Raw genomic sequence first — 24,687 nt, forward strand, 5'->3', positions numbered from 1 at the left:
CACATAATCGAAGAAAAAAATTATAAACATTTTCCATATATATAATTTTTACAATTTTTTAAAGTTATTACCTACGTAGAACAACAACCGTGGTACATTGTACCCATCCAAATATAGCTCTGTAACTCATTAAAAAATGGACTATCGTGAGGTTCTAATTTGTCTATACGGATCTGATCTAGATGTAGGAACTCAAAATATATATATATATATATATATATTAAAATAATATATATTTTAATCCATGCTTAAATGATAATCCATATAAAACAATCATAGTAAATTCGTTATAGCTTTCGAATGGGTTAAGCTTTTTTATTTATTTTTTTATTGCGATCTTATTTAGGTGTTCCTCAACCCATCTCCAAATTTTTGTGGCCCTAGACAACATGGGGCCATCAGGGCGACTCATGGAAGTCAAAATTTTCGGCCACTGCGACGCGGGTTTCGATCAAATCTATACTTTTCGAACCATTTCTGCTAATGTTGCTGTTTTCTTCCGCCCACTTCCTTGACGTCGGGCTCCGCTACCACACCCATTTACCCTACCATTTATTCAGATTTAAATTCTGGAGTGTTCTAACGATTCGACAGCAATGGTACAGACACAAACGATTTATTCACATTTAAATTATGGAGTGCCCTAACGATTCGACAGCCCTATCCGTTCAGAGGAATTTAAAGCCATGTCTACGTTCGGCATTCCTGCAAAATTAATTCGGCTATGTAGGATAACTTTAAGTGGCACAAGGTCCGGAGTTAAAGTAGGAAAAGTCCTATCGGAGTCCTTCAATACTGAACGAGGATTCAGACAATGTGACAGTTTGTCGTGTGATCCTGCTGGAAAATGTCATACGAGATGCAAAGGTGAACAGAAATGGCACTCTGTATACCAAACAACACATGTTACTCGCCTACGCCGATGACATAGATATAATGGATCGAACATTGCGAGCGGTAACAGCCACCTTTGAACAAATTGAGATGGAAAGAATAAGTAGAAAACAACATCTTGAAACGTGGTCTTTCAAATCGGAGGAGATGCGCACAAGACCGACGCGCCTGGAAATCTTTTTTAAGCTAGACTTATGGAACAACCGTTCTGTAACAAGCTGGCTAAGTAAGTACCCATTTGTGATCCGAAATTAATATAAATACATCATGTTTTGGACCCTTTTAAACTGAAAACATGATCTTTAATAAAACCCATATTATTCTCCCAACATTATAAATCAGTTTCTCTCTCTTTTCCAATTTCAACACCCTTTCGTGCTTTGTTTATTTGTTTGGTTTTCACATCTTCGTATTTCACTATATTTTATGTAAGCATACACTTGTTTTGTGTGTGTGTGTGTGTGTATTTTAACGACGATGTCTGTTATTATTCTACGTTTTGTTTTGTTCGCTAGTTTGTTGTCATCTTATGGTGTCTGGTATTTGGATATAAAGCACAACACAACACCTACACAAAACACACATATACTTCATATGAGTGTATGTGGGTGTGTGTGTTTGGATGAGTCTAACTGCCATGACAGACATACCACCATATGTTTGACATTAAGAAACCGTTAGCCAGTTTCGTTCGTTGGTATCGAGTAAAAGCAAGTGTAAATGATAAATGTTTGTTGTTATACATACACAACAGTGTTATATTTTTTGCACACAAACAAACAAATAAATATGAAAGAAAGCAAAAACAAAAAGTAAAGGGAATTAGTGAAGAAGAAGAAAAATGTTGGTATTGCACAGGAGAAAAATTATATGTGTATGGGAATTTATTAAAAATAGTTTTCTTTTTCGTTTGTTATTTGAACAAAAAAATATTATTCAAGACTTACCACCATCTCCCCCACCAAATGACTGCATTATATTCATGTTGAAAATTTTGTTTGTTGTTTATTAAAAAAATTTAACAAAGAATTTTTTTCTTCTGTACAAAAAAAATCGACAGCTGGTTTTAACAATTTTTTTGTTTTTTTTTTTTCAATACACTTTTATTAACAGATTAATCAAATATAAATATATAAATAATTCGTTGTAAGATTTTTCCCTTTTTATATATTTTTTTATTCTGAAGATTTACTTGCACTTGATTTCAATTGTTGTAATTTTTTTTTCGTTATCCTGCTGATTAACAGCCATTTATTAAGTAAGCCGTCAAATTATACACAATTTTCTCCATGGAACTTGCAGCAATTTTTGCAGAAACCAATTCATTTCTTGTCGTTACACACATTTAACACTTTTAATTATTCATATAAAAATGATTTTGTTTTAATAATTTTTTCCAAAGAAACACTTTTTTCCGTTCACAAAAAATCCTTTCCATTCGTTTTGAGGGTCGTTATCATTGTCTTTTGGGCCATTTGTGCTTAAGTTTTCTTCTGTATTTAGTAGAAAAAATGCTGAATAGAGTATGCTGCTGCTGCCGCTGATATCCCGTATTTATTTTTTCACATATCCTTACTCAAGCGATAACAGAGAACAACAACAGCTGCCGAAACATTGAAGCCATCAACGAAGCACAGTACACAATATCCAAATGTGCACACACACACCATAACATTGAGAGTCAGTTAGCCAGCCAGTCACAGTCAGTGATAACCCAAACAACTACAACAATTTGGTTTTCTTTGTCTGTGGTGTTATTGAAAAAAAAAAATATAACAACAACCGCACACAACTCCTCTCCCGCTCACTCTATTATTATTGTTATTCTCTCTTTTACGCTCTCACTGCTACCATATGACTGAGGCTTGTCGTGTCTGTTATCCGTTTTTGTGACCGTTATCTTTTGCATTTCTACCGCTACTAAATCAAAATTCTTCAATGTGTTTCTTACAAGAATTTTTTTCTGTTCCTACATGTGAGTGTGTGTGTGAGGTAGAGTATGTGTATGTATTCGTATTGTAATAATGGTTACCAGCTGTTTGAGAGTACAAATTATTATGCTCTCCACTATAAGGTGGAGTGTATATTAAATTTGTCGTTCTGTTTGAACCGTAGTCGTAGACCCATTATATCGATGTCATTGTCGTAAGCGAGTAACATGTGTTGTTTGGTGTACAGAGTGCCATTTCTAAACCGTTACATAGACCATAGTATCATCTATTGGCCATCACAATCCTTCTCTGAACTGATGTCATTCGTTTTATTTATGGCAGGATGATATATAAAATCACTACGACAAACTGTCACCTTGTCTGAATCCTAGACGTCTTGCGCGTTGATACCATCAGCTTGGTCTTCTCGCCGTTTACTGTCAGACCCACATTGGCAGACTCCTTCTCAATATGTTAAAAGGTTGCTGTTACCGCTCGCAATGTTCGACCCATTATATCGATGTCATTGTCGTAAGCTGTTACTCGCTTGTTTGATGTACAGAGTGTCATTTCTGTTCATCTTTGCCTCTCGTATGACCTTTTTCAGCAGGATGTTAAAAAGATCACACGACAAACTGTCACCTTGTCTGAATCCTTGTTCGGTATTGAAGGGATCCGATTTATAGTCGACGAATAGGTGGTATGTGTCGATGTGTTTTTCGTGGTTTTTTTCCAGGATTTGGCCCAGAGTGAAATTCTGGTCAATGGTGGAATTGCCAGGCCGCTGGATAGCACTTTATGTGCGATGGGAAGGATACTTATTCCTCTTTAGTTGGCACATATCGCCTTGTCTCTTTTGTTTGTGCATGGGACATAGGATGCTGAGGTTCCAATCTATGGGCATACATTCCTCTAGCCAAATTGTACTAATCAGCTGGTGCATCCTCCTTACCAGCATCTGACCACCAGTTTGAATGAATCGAATCGATCGAATGTCTAAAACACTGGACGAATGCCTTCCGTCTATCACAACATGATCAATTTAATTTCTCATTGTTTGGTCAGGAGAAATCCAGGTGGCCTTGTGCATATCGAAATGCTTGAATCTGGTGCTGCTAACTACCATATTTTTTTGCTACCGCGAAGTCAATCAACCTCATGGAGGCAGAATTTTCCGAGGGTGGGGCCAAAAAGATTTTACCTTCCGATTTTTGCATTAAAATCTCCTAGCAGAATTTTAATTTCATGGCCAGGACAGAAGAACTTCGCTTCTATACGGATCATAGCAATTCGCTCATCAACTGGAGTGAATCTGGAGAAGATATATTTTATTCTCCTGTAAACCATAAATCTGCAGCCAAATTCACGTCTCGTTTCATGGCAGCTATAATACAGGACGTAATCATCTGATTTACTTACGCCTTCCTCTTTCCATCGCATACAACCTGCGCACATTCCAAGTGCAGATCCGCAGATCGTGGTCCTATATAAGTTTGCTCACTATTTCAATGGATGATCTTCGGAAAAAATAATGGATTTCTTTTTCCCAACCTAATATTTCCCTAAAGTCACCGTAACGTATACGTTACGTTATCAATAATACGTACAGTGTTTTAAAAATTATTTGTTCCAAGCATCAAAATTCTTAATATGAACAACATGGTACAATTATAAAAGGTAACAGCAAGTCCCAGCTGATTTGATTCCAACGTAATACTAGTGCCAATATGAATTTGACAAATTATGTTTTTAAAAATCACCCAACAGGAAAATTGGGAACGCATACAATTTAAAATTGTTCTTTATTAAATGTGCTCCTGTTTTCAATTTACTCAATCTGCCTGCTGGGAAAGTTTGAGGAAGCAAATCTTTCTTCAAGGAATAACTCGCTATTCCCAGCATTTTCATATGTGTTACACATATATATGGCAATGGCTCAATTATAGGAACGATGTGGAATAGATAGAAATATAAATTTGATAGATTTTCATTCATGTTTTTCAATTTTTATTTTGAGGATTCGAAAATATTTCATTTTCAAAATAAAAATAATTTGATGATAATTTGTTTGTTTGTTTACATTTTTCTGTCAAATGAGTTGACACTAGTAGAACTTACAACAACAAATTTCCATGTGGTTGTTGTATCGTTTTTTGTACAACAACACTTGCTGTTACCTTCTATTATTATACCATGTATGAACAATAATAATAAACCTCCTCTTTTTACCAATGTTTGTGTACACATCCAAAATAAAGAATTTTCTCGTTTTTGTAGAGTATCACATTTGTCGCATTTACCACCCATAGCATTATGTATTGCTGGTTTTCCATTCTCTATCATTCGCCTCCATTCCTTTCTGCCAATGTTCCAGTCAACGCCATGCCATGACACACAACACAGTTACAGTTAGTGTTGGTTGGGGGTCTTGTTGTTGTTGTGGTGGTTTGCTGATGATGTACTTGACATTTGTTGGGGGTTGTTGTAAATGTCAGTTATTGTTTTGGTATGTTTTTTGTTGTTTTTTCATTCTTCTGTGTATTGCAATTACTCTTTTGGTTTTTTCTCTGCACCGCTAGCTCTCCACCTCTCTCTCTTTTGTATACTTTATTATTGTGTACTATTGACCTTTAATTGATAATTATGAAAATATGTTTGCAACCCTCTTCAGCGCGCGCTCTCTATCTCTCACACACACACATTCACTCTTTTGTTACAAGTGTTTATGAAACGTAATTAAATGTGAATTAATTGTCTAAAAAAGAGGAACTTAATTAAATCGAATGAAAAAAATAAGCAAGGAAGGAAAATGCTTTAAAATATACGCTTGGACTTTAAAAATAATGAAATAAAAAATTAGAGGGATTTTGAGGAATTTTATTCTATATTCATAGGAATAATAAATGCGACTAAAATTTTGGATTATTTTTAAAAAACAGTTTATTGTTAAATATTTAGTTCTTAAAGTTATTGTTAAAGGCGAATTTTTAAGACAAACAATTAACAAATTAGGGGCAATGTTATACTATACGGGGCTATACGGATCGATGAGAACCACAATCTTTAAGGAAAATTCAAAAGTCGGACCAGACCGTTTATATGATACCCTTAACCACTTTGGATGCATACAGAGATCCTAATATGTACCAAATTCTGTCGATATAATCGACATATAATCCTTAGAGGACCTTTCATTTCATTTATTTCATCCAATGTACATGGATCCAATTTAACATGGAATCGAACGGAATTAAATATGTATATCTTAATCTGAACCGATATCAACAAAAGTTTTATACGCTATGTAAAATTTCTTATCAATCGGACAAACATTGTTAGATTCGCATAAAATCGGATGAAAAGAAATGAAAAAATGTTTATGATAAATATTCGCATACTAGAAATATATATATAGTAACCCTCGTAAATATGAATTTAAAATCTTGTTTTAACATTGCTTAAGCGCATCTTCATCAACAAAGTACACATTTTGTGTAGCGCCTAGAAGTATGCTAAATAAATATTGGAAAGGTGGCAAGAGCAGAACAAACTATACAAAACATTTGATAGCACAGTTTGAAACCACTAATTACTAGGTCTGTTCACATACGATTCCAATGCCCTCGTTTGACCTTGAACAAATATTGTTTAAAAAATTCATTTTAAAAATCCACGCCTTTGATAGGCCTTGGAAAAATATTGTTTAAAAAATTCATTTTAAAAATCCACGCCTTTGATAGGCCTTGGAAAAATATTGTTTAAAAAATTCATTTTAAAAATCCACGCCTTTGATAGGCCTTGGAAAAATATTGTTTAAAAAATTCATTTTAAAAATCCACGCCTTTGATAGGCCTTGGAAAAATATTGTTTAAAAAATTCATTTTAAAAATCCACGCCTTTGATAGGCCTTGGAAAAATATTGTTTAAAAAATTCATTTTAAAAATCCACGCCTTTGATAGGCCTTGGAAAAATATTGTTTAAAAAATTCATTTTAAAACGACGCCTTTGATAGGCATTGAAAAAATATTGTTTAAAAAATTCATTTTAAAAATCCACGCCTTTGATAGGCCTTGGAAAAAAATTGTTTAAAAAAATCATTTTAAAAATCCACGCCTTGAAAAATCATTTTAAAAATCCACGCCTTGAAAAAAAATTGTTAAAAAAAATCATTTTAAAAATCCACGCCTTTGATAGGCATTGAAAAAATATTGTTAAAAAAATCATTTTAAAAATCCACGCCTTGAAAAAAAATTGTTAAAAAAAATCATTTTAAAAATCCACGCCTTTGATAGGCCTTGAAAAAATATTCTTTAAAAAATCCACGCCTTTGTTAAATTTTTAAAAAAATAGCCTTTAAAAATATATATGGGAGCTAAATCTAAATCTGAACCGATTTTCACGAAACTTGGCACACTTCATTCTAGGCCTAATTCATTACGCTATGCCAAATTTCGTGCAAATCGAAAGATATATAGGGTCTTTGGTGCACCATTTACATTGAATTTTAAAAAATAGTCTTTAAAAATATGTATGGGAGCTACACCTAAATCCGAACCGATTTTTCCTAATTTCATTAGGGTTCGTCCTTGGGCCTAATAAATGAGCTGTGCCAAATTTCATTCAATTCAAATCATAAATGCGACCTGTACTTTGTTTACAATTTAACATGGAAAGACAGACGGACGGACATAAATCGACTCAGAAAGTGATTCTAATCCATAAAAATCCACGCCTTTGTTAGGCCTTGAAAAAATGTTCTTTTTGAAATCCACGACTTTCTTTAAAAAATCCACTTCTTTATTATCGCTTCAAAAAATATTCTTTAAATAATCCACGCCTTTATTATCCCTTCAAACAATATTCTTTAAAAAAAAATCCACGCAAAAAATATTCTTTAAAAACTCTACGTTGTTGCTCAGTCATTTTTGTGATGTTACCATTATATAATGTTTACGTTACTTGTCCACTAATCCCTTTGTTATGGCTGGCAATGCCATAAATTCAACCCTTTTCAGAAAGCTTATCTGTGTAATAAAAAAGCTTTGTTCAACAACAAAAACAGATGCCGGCATTTTTGCGCCAACAAAACTTTCTGCACACATTTTGTTGTTGTTGCTGTTTTTTCAATAATTTCTTCGTGACAACGAACTATTGGCAACGACATTCGTGAGAATTTGCTTGCGCTAGACGGACACGGTATCGCGGAGTTGCGCTATTCACACAATCGCTAATTTATTCTTTTATTAATTAACAACAAAAAGAAACAACATTTAAAGGTGAGTTGGAACAACAACAAAAATATTTGTTAAAGTGCAAACAAAAAATATGAACAATTAACAATATTTCGATATTTATCTATGTAGAAAAGTGTAATGTGTGAAAGAAAAATTGAGAAGCAAAAAATGAAACGAACTGCAAGTACTCTTGCAATTGTGTTGGTGTCGTTCGTCAGACATTTGTTTGCGGAAATAATTATTTTTCAAGAGTCAAATTGCCATTACATTGTAAATTTTGTTCTCTATTTGTGATTGTGTTAATTGTTTTATAACTATATAAATTATTTATGAAATGGCTAATCAATAGAAGTTCATAGAAATTTATAGAATTTTGATCGATTGTGCCTCAGTCGACGGCCGGTCGTAACAAAATGTGAAATAGTTGTTGCTGTCAAAGATTTGCAAAGTCATGATTTTTTCAAAGTTCTTCATCATCATCGAAGCCGACCAAAAGCAAAAGGGAACATAAAAAACAGCGGAATTGTTGCTTCTTTTCTTCCCCTTTATCTGTCATTGGATGTTGTGTGCGAATTTGTTTTATGCCCTGGGGTATAAATTTTGCACATAAGTTTTGTAGAAAAAACAACAACAACTATAATAATACTCAGTTCATCTCCCTATATTCGTGACACACGATTTACTCATATGTTTTGTGTGTTTCTTTTACAAATTCCCATCATTTGAGGTGTTTCATCGGATGAAAGAAACTACCTAAGAAACCGGTTTTCAAATTTCTTTTTTTATGGGATTTCAATGTGAAGGGGAAAAATCCATATTTCTACATGGGTAACCTTCGAAAGGAGTTGGCTGGTCTACTCATATCACAATTTTGTATTGCGTAATTATTTTTATAACATTTCTTGTTGCTGCTCCACATATCTACCGGTTTGATGGTGGTGTAGGCTTGTTTGTGCAGACCCATTATTTATCAGGAAATGAACTTTAAAACTTTGTTAAATTTCAAAAATTTGTTCTTGTTTTTTTCCAAAGCTATTAATCTTCTCAATCTACTAGTATGTAGTAGTGATGATCTTATCACTAGACGGACGGATCGGGTTATCTGTAATTTATTGCATTGACAACTAGTATAATTATTGTTATGTGTTTATAATTTTTAGCGATAATTTAATGGTATTTTTTGAATAACAACAAACAAATACGACATTTGGGAATGTAAATTATGTGAGCTCACTGTTGGGAAGTTTCCAGAAGTTCGATGGAACACACGTCAATATCAAATTAATACCATATTTGACTATTCGAAAGTCGGCGGTGACGTTTTAAATATGATGGATGGATAAAAGATTATATCAATCGAGTAGAATGATAAATATCTGATTAAGGTGAAAACAATCTCCGGACGTCCTAGCATTTCAGACTAATATGTATCAATATCTGTTATACATTTCAGGAAACAGGAAAAAACATAATCAGTTTGCACATTGAATAAATAATTTTTTATATCCTCCACCATAGTATGAAGTGCGTTTTTCAACCGAAATTGCTGAAATTTGCTACATTGGGTTCTTATTGGGTCCTAAATGTATCCACTAAAAATTATAAATATAGATCCACTTTCTCTGGTAGGCCCCATATAAGGGTACCCCCAATTTGCAGTTTTTTTGAGGGGGGTTTTGGCGGTGTTGGCTGTAATTTAGTACGTTGGGTTCTTATTGGGTAGCAAAACTCTCCACAGAAAATTATATATATAGGTCAATTTTTTTCGCTGTTTCAACCAAATTCAAAGCCTTCAGGCCCATTAAAGATAAATTACAATATGCATATGATGTGCTTAACCTAATAAAGGATAAATTACCCCAAAATAATAACAATAAAAATTAAAACATAAATTCATACAATCGTAAATACCATAATAAAAACTACTCCTGTGCCAAGTTTGGAGAAAATCGGTTCAGATTTAGATATAGCTCCCAAATATAGTTTCGTCCGATTTAAGGTAAATGTTGCACTAAAGTCCCTACATATCATCCGATTTGCATTAAATTTTGCATAGAGTACTGAATTAAGTGCAGAATGATGTGTGCTAAGTTTCGTAAAAATCGGTCCAGATTTAGATATAGCTCCCATATACATCGGTCTCCAAAGTCCCTATATATCTTTCGATTTGCGCGAAATTTGGCATAGGGTACAGAATTGGGTCCAGAATTATGTGTGCTAATTTTCGTGAAATCGATTTGCACGAATTTGGCATAGGGTACTGAATTTAGTCCAGAGTGATGTGTGCTAAGTTTCGTGAAAATCGGTTCAGATTTAGATATAGCTTGGCATTGGCATGTGTAAGGATTGATGTTAGTCGGTTTACTTATAGATAAATATCGCATCATTCGAAAAGACGACATCTGTAAAGATGCATATGTAGAATATCCCCAAAGTGGTGAAAGGTATCATATAGTCGGCCCAGTCCGACTATACTACTTCCCTTACTGGTTTATATTAAAATAGTTAACTGATTTGTTCCGGCTTTTGGGGTTGCCTCCATATACCTGTATGGGGATATGTTGTACTCGGAATTGTCCGTATATATCCTAGATAGTATGGAATTGTAAGACGATTTAGTCGATTTATTCATATGTTGTAATAATTCTTCCTTTGGAGGATATCGATATACAAAACTAGATGGTCGGGTTCGAGAATGACTATATCGGCCAGCATTTAGTCATAGCCCCTACATGAAACCAATTGGCTTAAATTTAGATATGGGAGCTATAACTAAATCTGAACCTATTTTCCCCATTCGAAGGGTATTATTAGCTTCGAAATTGAGCTATAAAAATAATACAAACAATGAATATTATTTATTATTATTATTCTTACACAATATTGTCAATATTGATCCCGCTTTAAGTATGCCTCATATAACTTTGCCCTCCAAATTGCCGTACCATGCGTTCATAATGTAGGCCCAAATTTTGGAGTTTTGAGTTTTGTGAAAACCCCATTAAAATTGCTGAACTTTGTATATAGTCTACATTATCTACAAGGGCGAACCCTATTGAATTTGGAGAAAATCGGTTCAGATTTAGATATAAGTCTCATATATAGGTTTGTCCAATTCCATAATAGTTCATACAAGCCGCAATGTTTGCCCGATTGTGACAAAATTTGGCACAGCGTTATATTTTGCTGAAATAGGTTCAAATTTTATGGAAATTATGCACCCAACACCCAAGATTTGTCCAATTACGTGGGATTTTGGAACAACGCTTCGTATTGAGATAAGAGTTTTAAAAGTAATTGTTTCCTTATTTTCTTATTTTTAGAAGAAATTGTGCATAGTGTATTGAAATGAGTCCAAAAGTTTCCTATAATAATTACATTTCGCATAGGGCGGTTTAGTTTTAAATATAGCTACCCTTCCCTTAAAATAATATAGTTTAGTCCTTATTTATAATTATCTCATTTAATTGTCGACAATTACTTATGACTATTTTCCAACCTTTTTGCTGTGTTTTCAGATGCCCCAATTGCAAAAACCAGCTCCCCAATTCAAGGGTACCGCCGTCGTTAAGGGCGCCTTCAAGGACATCTCCTTGTCCGACTACAAAGGCAAATATGTTGTCTTGTTCTTCTACCCATTGGATTTCACCTTCGTCTGCCCCACCGAAATTATTGCCTTCTCTGATCGTGCTGCTGAATTCCGCAACATTGGCTGTGAAGTGATCGGTTGCTCTACCGACAGTCAATACACCCATTTGGCATGGATCAACACACCCCGCAAACAGGGTGGTTTGGGTGAAATGGACATTCCATTGTTGGCTGATAAGTCAATGAAAATTGCCCGCGACTACGGTGTATTGGACGAAGAAACCGGTATTCCATTCCGTGGTCTCTTCATCATCGATAAAAATCAAAACTTGCGCCAAATGACCGTCAACGATTTGCCCGTTGGTCGCAGTGTCGATGAAACCTTGCGTTTGGTGCAGGCATTTCAGTTCACCGACGAACACGGAGAAGTGTGCCCAGCCAACTGGAAGCCCGGACAAAAAACAATGGTCGCCGATCCCAAAAAGTCTCAGGAATATTTTGCTGCCGCTTCGTAAATGTTGTGCGAGTAATCGTATTTACGATGAAGAACATGAGCATATTCATATTAATTAATTAACAAACAGGGGTGTACAAACATTCGCCCCCTACACCACTATATCAACAGTAATCAAACAGTAGTTTCCTTAAACATTATATTTATAGTTTTAACTCTGGTAGTTAAAACCACTTTTTTCTATTATTTTCGTATCACTACATTTGTCATTCCTGCTGTCACCATTTTCACCCAAACAAAAAACAAAAATGAAATTTGTATCCCCAAAAGAGGCAGCTAAATAAAGTTAACCCTTACAAAAGGGGTTTACTTTGTTTAGCTTTAATAAATTTAATATTAAAAAAAAACAATAGAATTTATTTTTTTTCTTTTATTTGTTTTTATAAACAATTTTTTTTCTATATTTGTTTTGTTTTTTTTTCCTGCACATGTTAGGGTCTTCGACGACACACCATACAATACTTTTTTTCCTCATTATAAGTACACTTTATCAGTACTTTTTCAAATATAGGAAATATATATAGATTTGTGTGTGTGTTCACAACACCTACGAGAGCAATAACAACTATTACAATAAAAAATAGCTTGTTGTATATAACCATAATTAATATTTCTTTTATTTGCTTTGAATTCTCTAGAAGGAAGGCAAGGTGTTGTTTAGTTTCATGGGAAAATGACGTAGCTGTTTCATATTTCTATGACGTGTTATGAAGGAAAATGGACCTTAATAATAACATTAATTCAAAGGTGTATTAAAGAATATGTCCAATCGTGCTATTGTATTTTATTTTAACTTTAACCATTAATTACATTAATAATGGGTAAACAGCGCTATCCAACAAAATGAAGCTATGGTCTGGAAGGTGGTAAATTCCATTTAGGAAAATTTCATAGGTCAAGTTTTGATGTTATGGCGGATGATTTTTTTGCTTTTGCGGCACAAACAAATTTACATCTTTTAAAGTAGTAGGTTAGCCAGTTTATAAAATATTCTTTTAATAGGCGTGGATTTTTACAATACCCTGTGGTACAGCGTATTATGTCTTTGTGCATATGTTTGTAACAGGCAAAAGGAAACGAGATAGACACATGGGCCCTTTTGAGAATATGCATAGAAACACTTCCTGAGTCGATTTATGAATGCCCGTCCGTCTGTCTGTCCATGTTAAATTGTAAACAAAATACAGGTCGCATTTATGATTCGAATTGGATGAAATTTGGCACAGCCCATTTGTTTGGCCCAAGAACGAACCCTATTGAAATTGGAGAAAATCGGTTCAGATTTAGATATAGCTCCCATATAAATTTTCGTCCGATTTTAGGAAAATAGTGCACCAAAGTCCCTGAAAATCTTTAGATTTTCACGAATTTCGGCATAGCGTACTGAATTTTGTCTAGAATGACGTGTTCTAAATTTCGTGAAAATCGGTTCAGATTTAGATATAGCTCCCATATATATTTTCGTCCGATTTAATGTAAGTGGTGCACCAAAGTCCCTACATATCTTTCGATTTACACGAAATTTGGCATAGCGTACTAAATTAAGTCTAGAATGATGCGTGCTAAGTTTCTTGGAAATCGGTTCAGATTTAGATATATCTCCCATATATATTTTCGTCCGATTTAAGACAAATGGTACACCAATTTATCTTTCGATTTGCATGAAATTGTTCATAGCGTACAGAAATTGGTCTATAATGATGTGTGTTAAGTTTCGAGAAAATCGGACGAAAATCTATAGCTCCCATATATATTTTCGTCCGATTTTATGTAAATGGAGCACCAAAGTCCCTATATATTTCTATTTGTACGAAATTTGGCATAGCCTAATGAATTAAGTCTAGAACGATGTGTGCTAAGTTTCGTAAAAATTGGTTCAGATTTAGATATAGCTCCCATATATACTTTCGTCCGATTTAAGATAAATGGTGCACCAAAGTCCTTATATATCGTTCGATTTGCACGAAATTTTGCAGAGTGTAGAGTGATGAGTTTCGGGAAAATCGGTTCAGATTTAGATATAGCTCCCATATATATTTTCGTCCGATTTTATGTAAATGGTGCACCAAAGTCCTTGAAAATCATTAGATTTGCACGAATTTTCGCATTGCGTACTGAATTAAGCCTAGAATGACGTATGCTAAGTTTCGTGAAAATCGGTTCAGATTTGAATAAAACTCCCATATATATTTTCGTCCGATTTAATGTAAATGGTGAACCAAAATACCTATATATCCTTCGATTTGCACGAAATTTGGCATAGGGTAATGACTTGAGTCTAGAATGATGAGTGGTGAGTTTCGGGAAAATCGGTTCAGATTTATACCTCCCGTATATATTTTCGTCCAATTTAATGTAAATAGTGAACCAAAGTCCCTATAAATCTTTTAATTTGCACGAAATTTGGTATAACGCACTGAATGGGTTCTAAAATGATGTTTGTAAAGTTTCCTAAAAATCGGTTTAGATTTAGATATTTTTTGAGGCTATACATAGGCATTGATTTTTGACACATTCTTGCGGACAATTCAAGTTTATTTTTAGATTATTTTGATTTGAGATTCTAGGATCAGGTCGTGGAGCTCATTATGTCAAAAATCAATATTGGATCAAGGTCTTGCCGCATTTTCAACCGAAGTTGCTGCAATTTGTACTCCAGGTTCTTCAACAGTGAAAACCATGTTTAAAGATAAGCATATAATTGACCAATATACTATGTCTTTGGGCCAATAAATATGTTCCGGGCCGTCACATAAAACGGAACATAGAATTTTTCTTCGATGTGGAAATTTTTGCCTACATTTTGGTGAATACTCGAAACATACGTAAGCGCCCGTTGTTGAAATTTCTTTCACCAAAAGCATGACACATTATGATTCCAAAATAGAACCAGTAGTTAATCTTAACATGTGTCATATTCAGATCAATAAATTTAAACCCCTATCTGGGGAACTATCAATTATAAATATTTGGCCCCCATTATGATTTTATTATTTACATTAGGGAATTTAAAAAAGAAATATTTATTTATATATAAGTATTTTTTATTTTGAACTTCACCCAATAAATAATTTTCAAACAAACAAAAACTGACCACTTAACACCCACTTTTTGAAAAAATAAAAACAAATTGATAAAAACCTCAATCATCAATGGCTTTGGACTTCCTTAAAGTCCAATTGTTATTTTGTTAGTGCGTCTGCTTTCTGTGCACAAAGTGCACACGGTATACTCGTTCTTGATACGGGAATCCGCCATGTCTATGTTAGCTAATCTAACGAAATGTTTATGACTCGCATTTTGTTGTTACGTCGTCACACCCCCTTACTCTTCACACCATCATGACTATTATCGGAAAGCATTCCACGATTCTTTCTAGATTTGTCATTAAATAAATGTTAATATATTCCAAGCTGTTGTTGTTTCTGTTCCGACACGTTGCTTTGTCTGTAGATATGTATGAATGAATGTAGGTTTTTTTGCAAAATACAATCGGCGGGTAATAGCGTCATATAATTGCGAAATTAAGTTCGACAGTGAGTGAACCAGATGCTGGTTGGACACTGTTTCCATTTCCGAATACTAATGGAATGGAATAAATTTGGCAAACCAATTTACATTAAAGTTGTTTTAATAAAATGAGTAATTTATATTGTAAATTCCTTTGATCATACATCAAATAAATTATGGATTATTGTAAAAAGTGTAAGTTTAGCGTTAAAATAAGATAGAATAGGGTGTCACATTGGTACAACGTTCTTCTACGGACTTATTAACATGTTGGTATACAGTATTTTCTATTAGAATCTACAAATGGGGCTACATTCTGCTGCATTGTGTATTTATTTATTTTTATTTATTTATTTATTTATTCCAAAAATGCAATTTGAAGCCATTAAGGCCGATTTGATTTAAATTGCAAACTATACTACTCCATTTAACAAGATTTCTTAATGATATCTTAGATGGTATTATTCTAAAAATAATAATATATTTCAATATTTGGCAAGTGGCTAACTACTCAAGTAAGTGTATTAATATCACATATTCAATATTTAGTAATAAACAGCATTGTATAAAATATAAGAATTTAAATTTGTATATTATAAAAAAAAGAAAAACCCCAAATCATTTATATTCCAGTGTCATTGTTCACAAATGTTCTACTTATTATCGTTGTTTTATTGTAATTAAATATTGGTGACATGTAAAATTAATTGTTCCGCATTATCCAGCTTATAAATGCTTTCGAAAAAAAATGCTGGCAATTAAAAAATTAATTTGCAAACAATAGAACGAGATCTGTTTCCGAATAGTTTAATTATACGACACAAAGTTCGGCCGATTCGAACTTGTTGCAACCCTCCATCAGGAGGAGTTGTTGTAGGTTGTACAAATCGAAAGATATATAGGGACTTGCTGCTCTATTTATAAAAAATCGGATGAAAATATATATGGGAGCTATATCGAAATCTGAACCGATTTTCATGAAACTTAACACACATCATTCTAGACTCAATTCAGAATGCTATGCCAAATTTCGTGCAAATCGAAAGATATAAAGGAACTTTGGTGCACCATTTACATAAAATCGGACGAAAATATATATGGGAGCTATATCGAAATCTGAACAGATTTTTCCGAAACTTAACAAACATCATTCTAGACTCAATTCAGAACGCTATGCCAAATTTCGTGCAAATCGAAAGATATAAAGGAACTTTGGCGCACCATTTACATAAAATCGAAAGAAAATATATATGGGAGGTATATCTAAATTTAAACCGATTTTCACGAAATTTAACACACATCATTCCAGACTCAATTCAGTACGCTATGCCGTACAAATCGAAAGATATGTAGGAACTTTGGTACACCATTTACATAAAATCGGACGAAAATATATATGGGAGCTATATCGAAATCTGAACCGATGTTCAACAAATTTTACACACATCATTCCAGACTCAATTTAGTACGCTATACCAAATTTCGTACAAATCGAAAGATATATAGGGACTTTGGTGCACCATTTACCTTAAATCAGACGAAAATATATATAGGAGGTATATCTAAATTTAAACCGATTTTCACGAAATTTAACACACGTCGTTCTAGACTTAATTCAGTAGGCTATACCAAATTTCGTGTAAATCGAAAGATATATAGGGACTTTTGTACACCATTTACATCAAATCGGACGAAAATATATATGGGAGCTATATATAAATCTGAACCGATTTTTCCCAATTTCAATAAGGTTCTCCCTTGGGCCAAATAAATGAGCTGTGCCAAATTTCATGCAAATCAAAGGATATAAAGGGTCTTTGGTGCACTATTTACGAAAATTCGGACGAAAATATATATGGGAGCTATATCTAAATCTGAACTGATATTCACGAAATTTAACAATTAGGTGCACTATTTACATAAAATCGAACGAAAATATATCGAAATCTGAATTGATTTTTCCTAAACTTACCACACATCACTCTAGACTCAATTCAGTACGCTGTGCCAAATTTCCTGCAAATCAAAGGATATAAAGGGCCTTCGGTGCACTAATTACGAGAATTCGAACGAAAGTATATATGGGAGCTATATCTAAATCTGAACCGATATTCACGAAATTTAACACACATCGTTCTAGACTTAATTTAGTAGGCTATACCAAATTTCGTGTAAATCGAAAGATGTATAGGGACGTTGGTGCACCATTTACATAAAATCGGACGATAATTAAGAATTCACCAATAATTAAATATTTTAAATTTTATCTACTTGGAATAATCTCTAGTCGGCGACATACCAATTAAACCAAATACACCTCCGAAAATATTACCCACAAATCACTGCGATCACTTCGTGCATTCAAATTCATGCACAATCTGATTTCCTTATTACGAATTTGATGTCGCAAATGGCTTCCACTCGTATGACACACCGACCCACTAACATGGCAAAATTTCCTCCTTCTTTCCACACACTCACATACATTTTCATGACAACAAAATGATTTCAATGTTAAGTGCAGCGTGTTTTCGTTTCTTTAACACTTGTGCGCCTAGACTAGCTACAATGGAAAACTTGTTTGTAGCCAGAGAAAAACTGTTTAGCTCTCTTGATTGTCTGCATTGACTCTCTCTTGGGGGAATTGCATGACCACCGCCAATAGATTCACTTTTTAATTCCAATACCCCAATGGAGATTTAATTTCGAACAGGTTTTTCTGTATTACATGTGCACACTGACCGCCACCTGGTTAATTTGCAATAAAAAATGAAAAGAATTATTACTACTGAGCGGAATAATATGAAATTCTTACATGCTAGATATAAGCAATTAGTATGCTTACGATTCTCGCTGCTCGGTGTATATGACTTGCATAGTAAATTAAGATTTTTGTACTATTAGAACACCATTTCTCTGGGGAACAATTTTTCTTAAAATTATGAATAGGACTGGTATAACAACGACCCTTAATGATCTTGCAAATGAATTGTTATGGACTAACTATACCGTGGTTATATATATCGGAAGCCGAGAAGTGTGTGCTTCAATTCGTCCAATTCTTCCAACAATTTCCAGTTGAGCAGAATAGCAGCTGCTGCTGATTAGTACAATTTGGCTAGAGGTGCACAAAAAAGAGACAAGACGATATGTGCGAACTATAGAGGAATAAATATTTTTTCGCATCACATATAAAGTGCTATCCAGCGTGCTGTGTGAACGAATGAAGCCAATGGTCAATGTTATTATTGGATCATACCAATGCGGCTTCAGGCCTGGCAAATACACCATTGACCAGATCTTCACTCTGCGCCAAATGCTGGAAAAGACCCACGAAAAATATATCGACACATTTTACCTATTCCTCGAATATACAGCCGAATTCGACAGCCCTATCCGTTCCGAGGGGTTTAAAGCCATGTATGCGTTCGACATTCCTGCAAAATTAATACTGCTATGAAGGATAACTTTTAACATGATCAGGAATTTAAGTCGGAAAATATCTATCGGAGCCCTTTAATACCGAACGAGGATTCATCTTCGTGTGATCTTCTTAACATCTTGGTGGAAAAGGTCATACGATAGGCAAAGCTGAACAGAAATGGCATTCTGTACACCAAACAACACATCGATATGATCGAACATTGCGGGCGGTAACAGGATTTACACGTTTCTCTATGAGTGTATAGCTGTCGTATGAACTAGGATAAAGCCAATCGGTGAGGATCTTCCTTATTTTTTAACTAGGTTTTTGGTCAAAAATCGGCAATTTTCCAAAAATATTTTTTCAAAGGTCCGCCATTTTGTTAATTTTAGAGCGAAGTCAATAATCCTACTTCATACGAGAGCCAGACATGTACTCTTTCTAACACCGTTGGAATTTTCGGATTCCGATGTTCCAGTGAGGAGTTATCATGTCCGCCATTAAAAAAAGGACTTCTCTTTAATTACAAAAAACAACAACAAAATTACAAAATTTTTTTTGTAAATTATTTTTCTTCTCTTTTAAATCTTCATATATATATATTGATTTACCAGCCCATTGAAAATCTTGAAAAATTAAAATCGAGAATGGAGGGGGTTCCCTTAAAACGATTTTAAATTATTCCTCTAACCTATACTTAGCAGCCCATTATTAATTATTTATTGGTCATTAATAAAGTAACTACTAATTTTGGCCAAAGACATACACTAAGCCATAACCACAAACACCTCCCAATGTAATATTTTGCAACAACCCCAATTACTTTCTATTTTCAGACCTTTCAATATTCACGCATTTTTAATCAAATAATAATTGAAGGTTAGTTGGGAAGACACACTTATGGGAAAATATTGACATAAGTTGCTAAAACACGAAAAAAGGTGTTCCATCGATAGCGTGGGAGTAAAAACACATTGGATTCGTTCGTACTTAGCATATGTTCGTGATCCCACCCTCAGAAAGTTTGGTGCTAATAAATCAATTAAATGAATTAGAATAAAAACGAAATTGTTTATTAATATGATATGGCAAATTGTTATCAACACATTACGATATATATCAACAGTAGTGGTAGGGAACAGAAGTGATGAGCAAGTGTATCTCAAAATGCTAATCACCTTGTTTGGTGATAATAATCTTAGGGGTACTTCAACACTTAATCACCCTTAAATGAGACACTGTTTATGAACTTGCAATCAAATATCCATTAAGCAACTCACTCAAACCTTTCTAGCCATATGTTAATTTTTTTTTTTTTTGTAATTAGTTTGGTAAATAACTTTCAAAGGTGTATTGAAATTGAGAATATTTCAATTATATTTATTATTAAACAGTTGAATCACAATAAGTCGTAATTACAAAAAAATAAATTTGAAGTATAATTTTTTATTTTCTATTATTAATTGGGCAGCTAAAACTTGAATATAAAAGAAAAATAGGTCTGTTCCATATCCGGCAAGAATGTAGAACATTTTAATACTATAGCAATTATTATTAGCTGGATTAATATGACTTTTGAAACTATTAAAAAAAATATGTAAATAACCTAAGTTCTATGGGTGTCATGACAAATCGTTAACGAATTTCATTTGTTTGGAATACGAAACATCCAAACATATACATTTAGGCATTGATCATGATTACGAAAGAGGTCTTACGGAATCTTATGATGGTGATTAAACACATAATTGATACGATTTCTCGATGGGATACAAATGAATGCCATACAAATAATTTTGCTAACAAATACGAAAGCATTTTAGATGTCCATCTTTAACTGGTTAAATAAAAATGAATATAACCTCAATACCAGTATACAAATAAACAAATATTTATGAGTAAATAAAATAATCGACAATGGTCGTTTAGAAATAAATACTACAAACCAAACAATCTTAAACAAACGACATTCATAAATGGGCTTTTATCAAAAATAAAAAAATGACAGTCTTTTACCTCAAGTGATATGATTGACTTGAATTAAAAAAAAAACAGTTTTCTTGTATACTGTAGATGTTATTGTTGGCGATTAGAATATTGCATGTATTATATACGTTACTACTTATAAATGTGTATTTGAAGGTGAAATATTCTGGCAGAATACTTTAAAATAAATACAATCGTGACGACGGTCAAGAGCGATAAGCGACATGTCGTTTTACCCTATATCAAATAAAGGCTAGAACATTTCTCAGGACTTTTTGGGATAAGTCGTTTTAACTGGCATGTTGTAATTGAACGACTTTGACTGTTGTATTATATCACTTGAATAAATGATAACAGTTGCTTGACTAATTATATATCAAATGGTAACTCCTAACATTAAATAAAACATAATATGTAGCATACTTTAAGGAGGAAAACAAAAAATATTTCATATTAAAATAATTTTTTATAAAGCCACGTTTGCATTGAAACAATTAAATATCCCATTTTTTAAAGACAATTAACAGCTAACGACATTTATGTATGTTCCTGCTGTTTATCAATATAGAGGAAAATAGCATTAATATAATATTAAAACTATTGCACATCGTCAAATTTTTACCTAACCTAGACGTAGGAATCCAACGGATAACTCCCTCTAGTACCTCCCCCACAAATGGGGCAACATATTTTATTTTATTTATTTCTTTCTTTCAAAAATGCAATTTGAAGCCTCAAAGGCCGATTTTAAATAAATTGCAAACCATACTACTCCATGTAATAATTAAATCTTAATGACTATATCTTATAAAGGTATGATAATCCGAACATATAATATAATTTTAACATGTTTTTTTATACATATTTATCGATCTCTAGTTATTCTAGCAATTTCTGAGCCATTAGCTTCTTTATTTGTATGACTGCCCCAATTTTAGGTTTGCAGTACGAATTGTTGCCAATATAAATAGATTTTACATAATTTTTTTTTAACTTTTTCTTCTGAAAACGATTCAACAGACGGAATTTGTTAACACGAAGTGGTTTTTTATATATATTTTTAATATCAACGGCCTTTAATTTAAAAAATCCAAGATGTGATAATTACGTGTCCCTCTCAAATTTGACTTGTTTCACAAATACCGTTATATATCGTTTGATATATCCCCCAAAAAACGGTACGTACTCCCAAATATCCGTGGTTTTGGTGACTTTTTGGTAGGTTTTTCAACTGAGTTGGATGTATTGAGTTCCCATTGCGTAGCAAATCTACCTACGAAAAATGGGTTCTCTTAACAATATTATTGAAACAAATCAACCCAAACCTTTAAATATCTCAATATAAGAATAAATGGCCTTAAACCACTTTAAAATAAACGGCTCATATAATAATGTTTGGTCCTACCTTGTCAGATCTTTATATACTAATCATAGATTTAGTGAAATTATCGGTTATATAGAACCATCATCTCTAGTACATCCCCCACGAACAGTCACACGAAACTATACAGTTATTCCATAGACATCCACAAACCAAAATAAAGTACAAAAGCCTTCGGCCGGGCATTTAAGACTGTCTCCTATGGACAGATAGCAACTACGGCTACGCGACCGAATCTCCTTTTAATTAGAAATGTTTGTGGGTAGCCTCAGTAAAAATCGTGAGAAAATATAAGTGTCTTAAAAAAACTTTGGATGCCCATATCTCCGGAAATACCGATTCCCACAAGAAAAAAAGGAACAAGTTTAGTCTAGGGGACGCGGATCGTTTTGAAATTTTTACCACATGTAGTCTTTGGGGCCCTGATTACAACAGTATATTTTTTCCTGTGGAAATCGGTATTTCCGGAGATATGTATTTGTATTTTCTCATAAATTTTTAAAATCCACTAAGGCAATATGGGTACCCTTTTAAAGCATTTGATTACAAAAATATAATATTCATATCAAATAAGTTCATACTTTCTGAGATATCGGTCTCCAAAAATTCCACGAGATCCTTTTGAAAAACAATATGGGTATCAATTAAAAGCGTCTGAAACACAAGTAGCAAAAATGTAACTACGACTACGTGACCTAATCTCCGTTTAATAAGAATAGTGTTTGTAGGCAGTCGGTCTTCGGCCGGGGATTTAAGACTTTTTCCTATGGACAGATAGCAACTACGGCTGCGCGAGAGAGAAGATATAAGTGTATTAAAAAAATTATAGGCCCATATCTCCGGAAATACCGATTTCCACAAGAAAAAAACGAACAAGTTTAGTCTAGGGCACGCGGATCGTTTTGAAATTTTTACAAGTAGTCTTTGGGGCCCTGGTTACAACAGTATATTTTTTGTGTTTGTATTTTCTCATAAATTTTTAAAGTCCACTAAGGCAATATGGGTATAATTTTAAAGCATTTGATTACAAAAATATAATATTCATATCAAATAAGTTCATACTTTCTGAGGTATGGGTCTCCAAAATTCCGCGAAATCCTTCTGAAAAACAATATGGGTATCAATTGAAAGCGACTGAAACACAAGTAGCAAAAATGTAACTACGACTACGTGACCTAATCTCCGTTTAATAAGAATAGTGTTTGTAGGCAGTCGGCCTTCGGCCGGGGATTTAAGACTTTCTTCTATGACAGAATTTTCTCTTAATAAACATTGTATCACCATGGCTTTACTCTTTAATACATATGTTTAAAATGATACCCATATTGCCTTTACCAATATTACACAATAACAACATGGGAGGTACTTATGAGAAAATACAAGGGTCCCAACGGAACTTTGGAGGCCCATATCTCTGGAAATACAGATTTCCGCAAGAAAAAAGATCCTCGAGTGGGCCCTAAACTAGACTTCAGCCGTAGCAGCTCCGGCTATTGTTATCCGCTTATTGTAATAAGTACCTCAAATGCTTTAAATTGATACCCATATGTCCTCAGTAAATGTTAAAAATCTAGAGAAAATATAAGGGTCCCAACGGAACTTTGAAGGCCCATATCTCCGGAAATACCGATTTCCGCATGAAAAAAATACACCGTTGTAACCAGGGCCCTCGAGGGGGCCCTTAACAAGACTTAAGCCGCTGCCACCAAAGGATACCATAGTAATCAGGACCCCAAGGACCTCGAGGGGCACTAAACTAGACTTAAGCCGCTGCCACCAAAGAATACCATAGTAATCAGGTCCCCAAGGACTACATGAGGTAAAAGTTTCAAAACGATCCGCGAGGGGGCCCTAAACTAGACTTGTTCCCATATTTTCATAGACATACTTGTACTTTCTCATGGAAACGTCTCGGTCCGAATGAAAATCTTCAATAATAAATTACAGCCAATTATTGCTTTAGTCGATGAATTATGAACAACGACAACACACTAGGGTAGCTGTTTTTATATCTCGGATTCACAACCGGGTTGCAAACTTGACTTGTTTTAATTCGAAAACTGAACTCTGAAAAAATTAACTCTACTTTGTTAAAAAAAGTGTTTAATAATACCATATTTTCCATATTCAATATTTTCAATACCTTCTAAAGTTGAATAAATTCCATAATCATTCCTTGGTATTCCTTCACATTTCCAAATAAAACGGGTTGTTGAAATTTGAG

At 33.7% G+C, this 24,687-nt stretch overlaps 1 protein-coding gene across 1 annotated transcript; it reads left to right on the top strand.

Annotated features, from left to right (window-relative positions):
• The first annotated feature begins 11,572 nt into the window (after positions 1–11,572).
• Positions 11,573–12,213, top strand: LOC133326314 (peroxiredoxin 2). The gene has a single exon (XM_061534983.1). The coding sequence runs from the start codon at positions 11,579–11,581 to the stop codon at positions 12,161–12,163; it is 585 nt and encodes a 194-aa protein (XP_061390967.1). The 5' UTR covers positions 11,573–11,578; the 3' UTR covers positions 12,164–12,213.
• Positions 12,214–24,687: the final 12,474 nt, after the last annotated feature.

Source organism: Musca vetustissima, unplaced genomic scaffold, assembly GCF_032173495.1.
Source record: "Musca vetustissima isolate MV318-11 ecotype Yass unplaced genomic scaffold, APGP_CSIRO_Mvet_v1 utg12681, whole genome shotgun sequence".
Taxonomy (NCBI): domain Eukaryota; kingdom Metazoa; phylum Arthropoda; class Insecta; order Diptera; family Muscidae; genus Musca; species Musca vetustissima.

Coding starts and splice junctions, on each gene's coding strand:
- LOC133326314 (XM_061534983.1), top strand. CDS start 11,579: ATGCCCCAATTGCAAAAACCAGCTCCCCAATTCAAGGGTACCGCCGTC.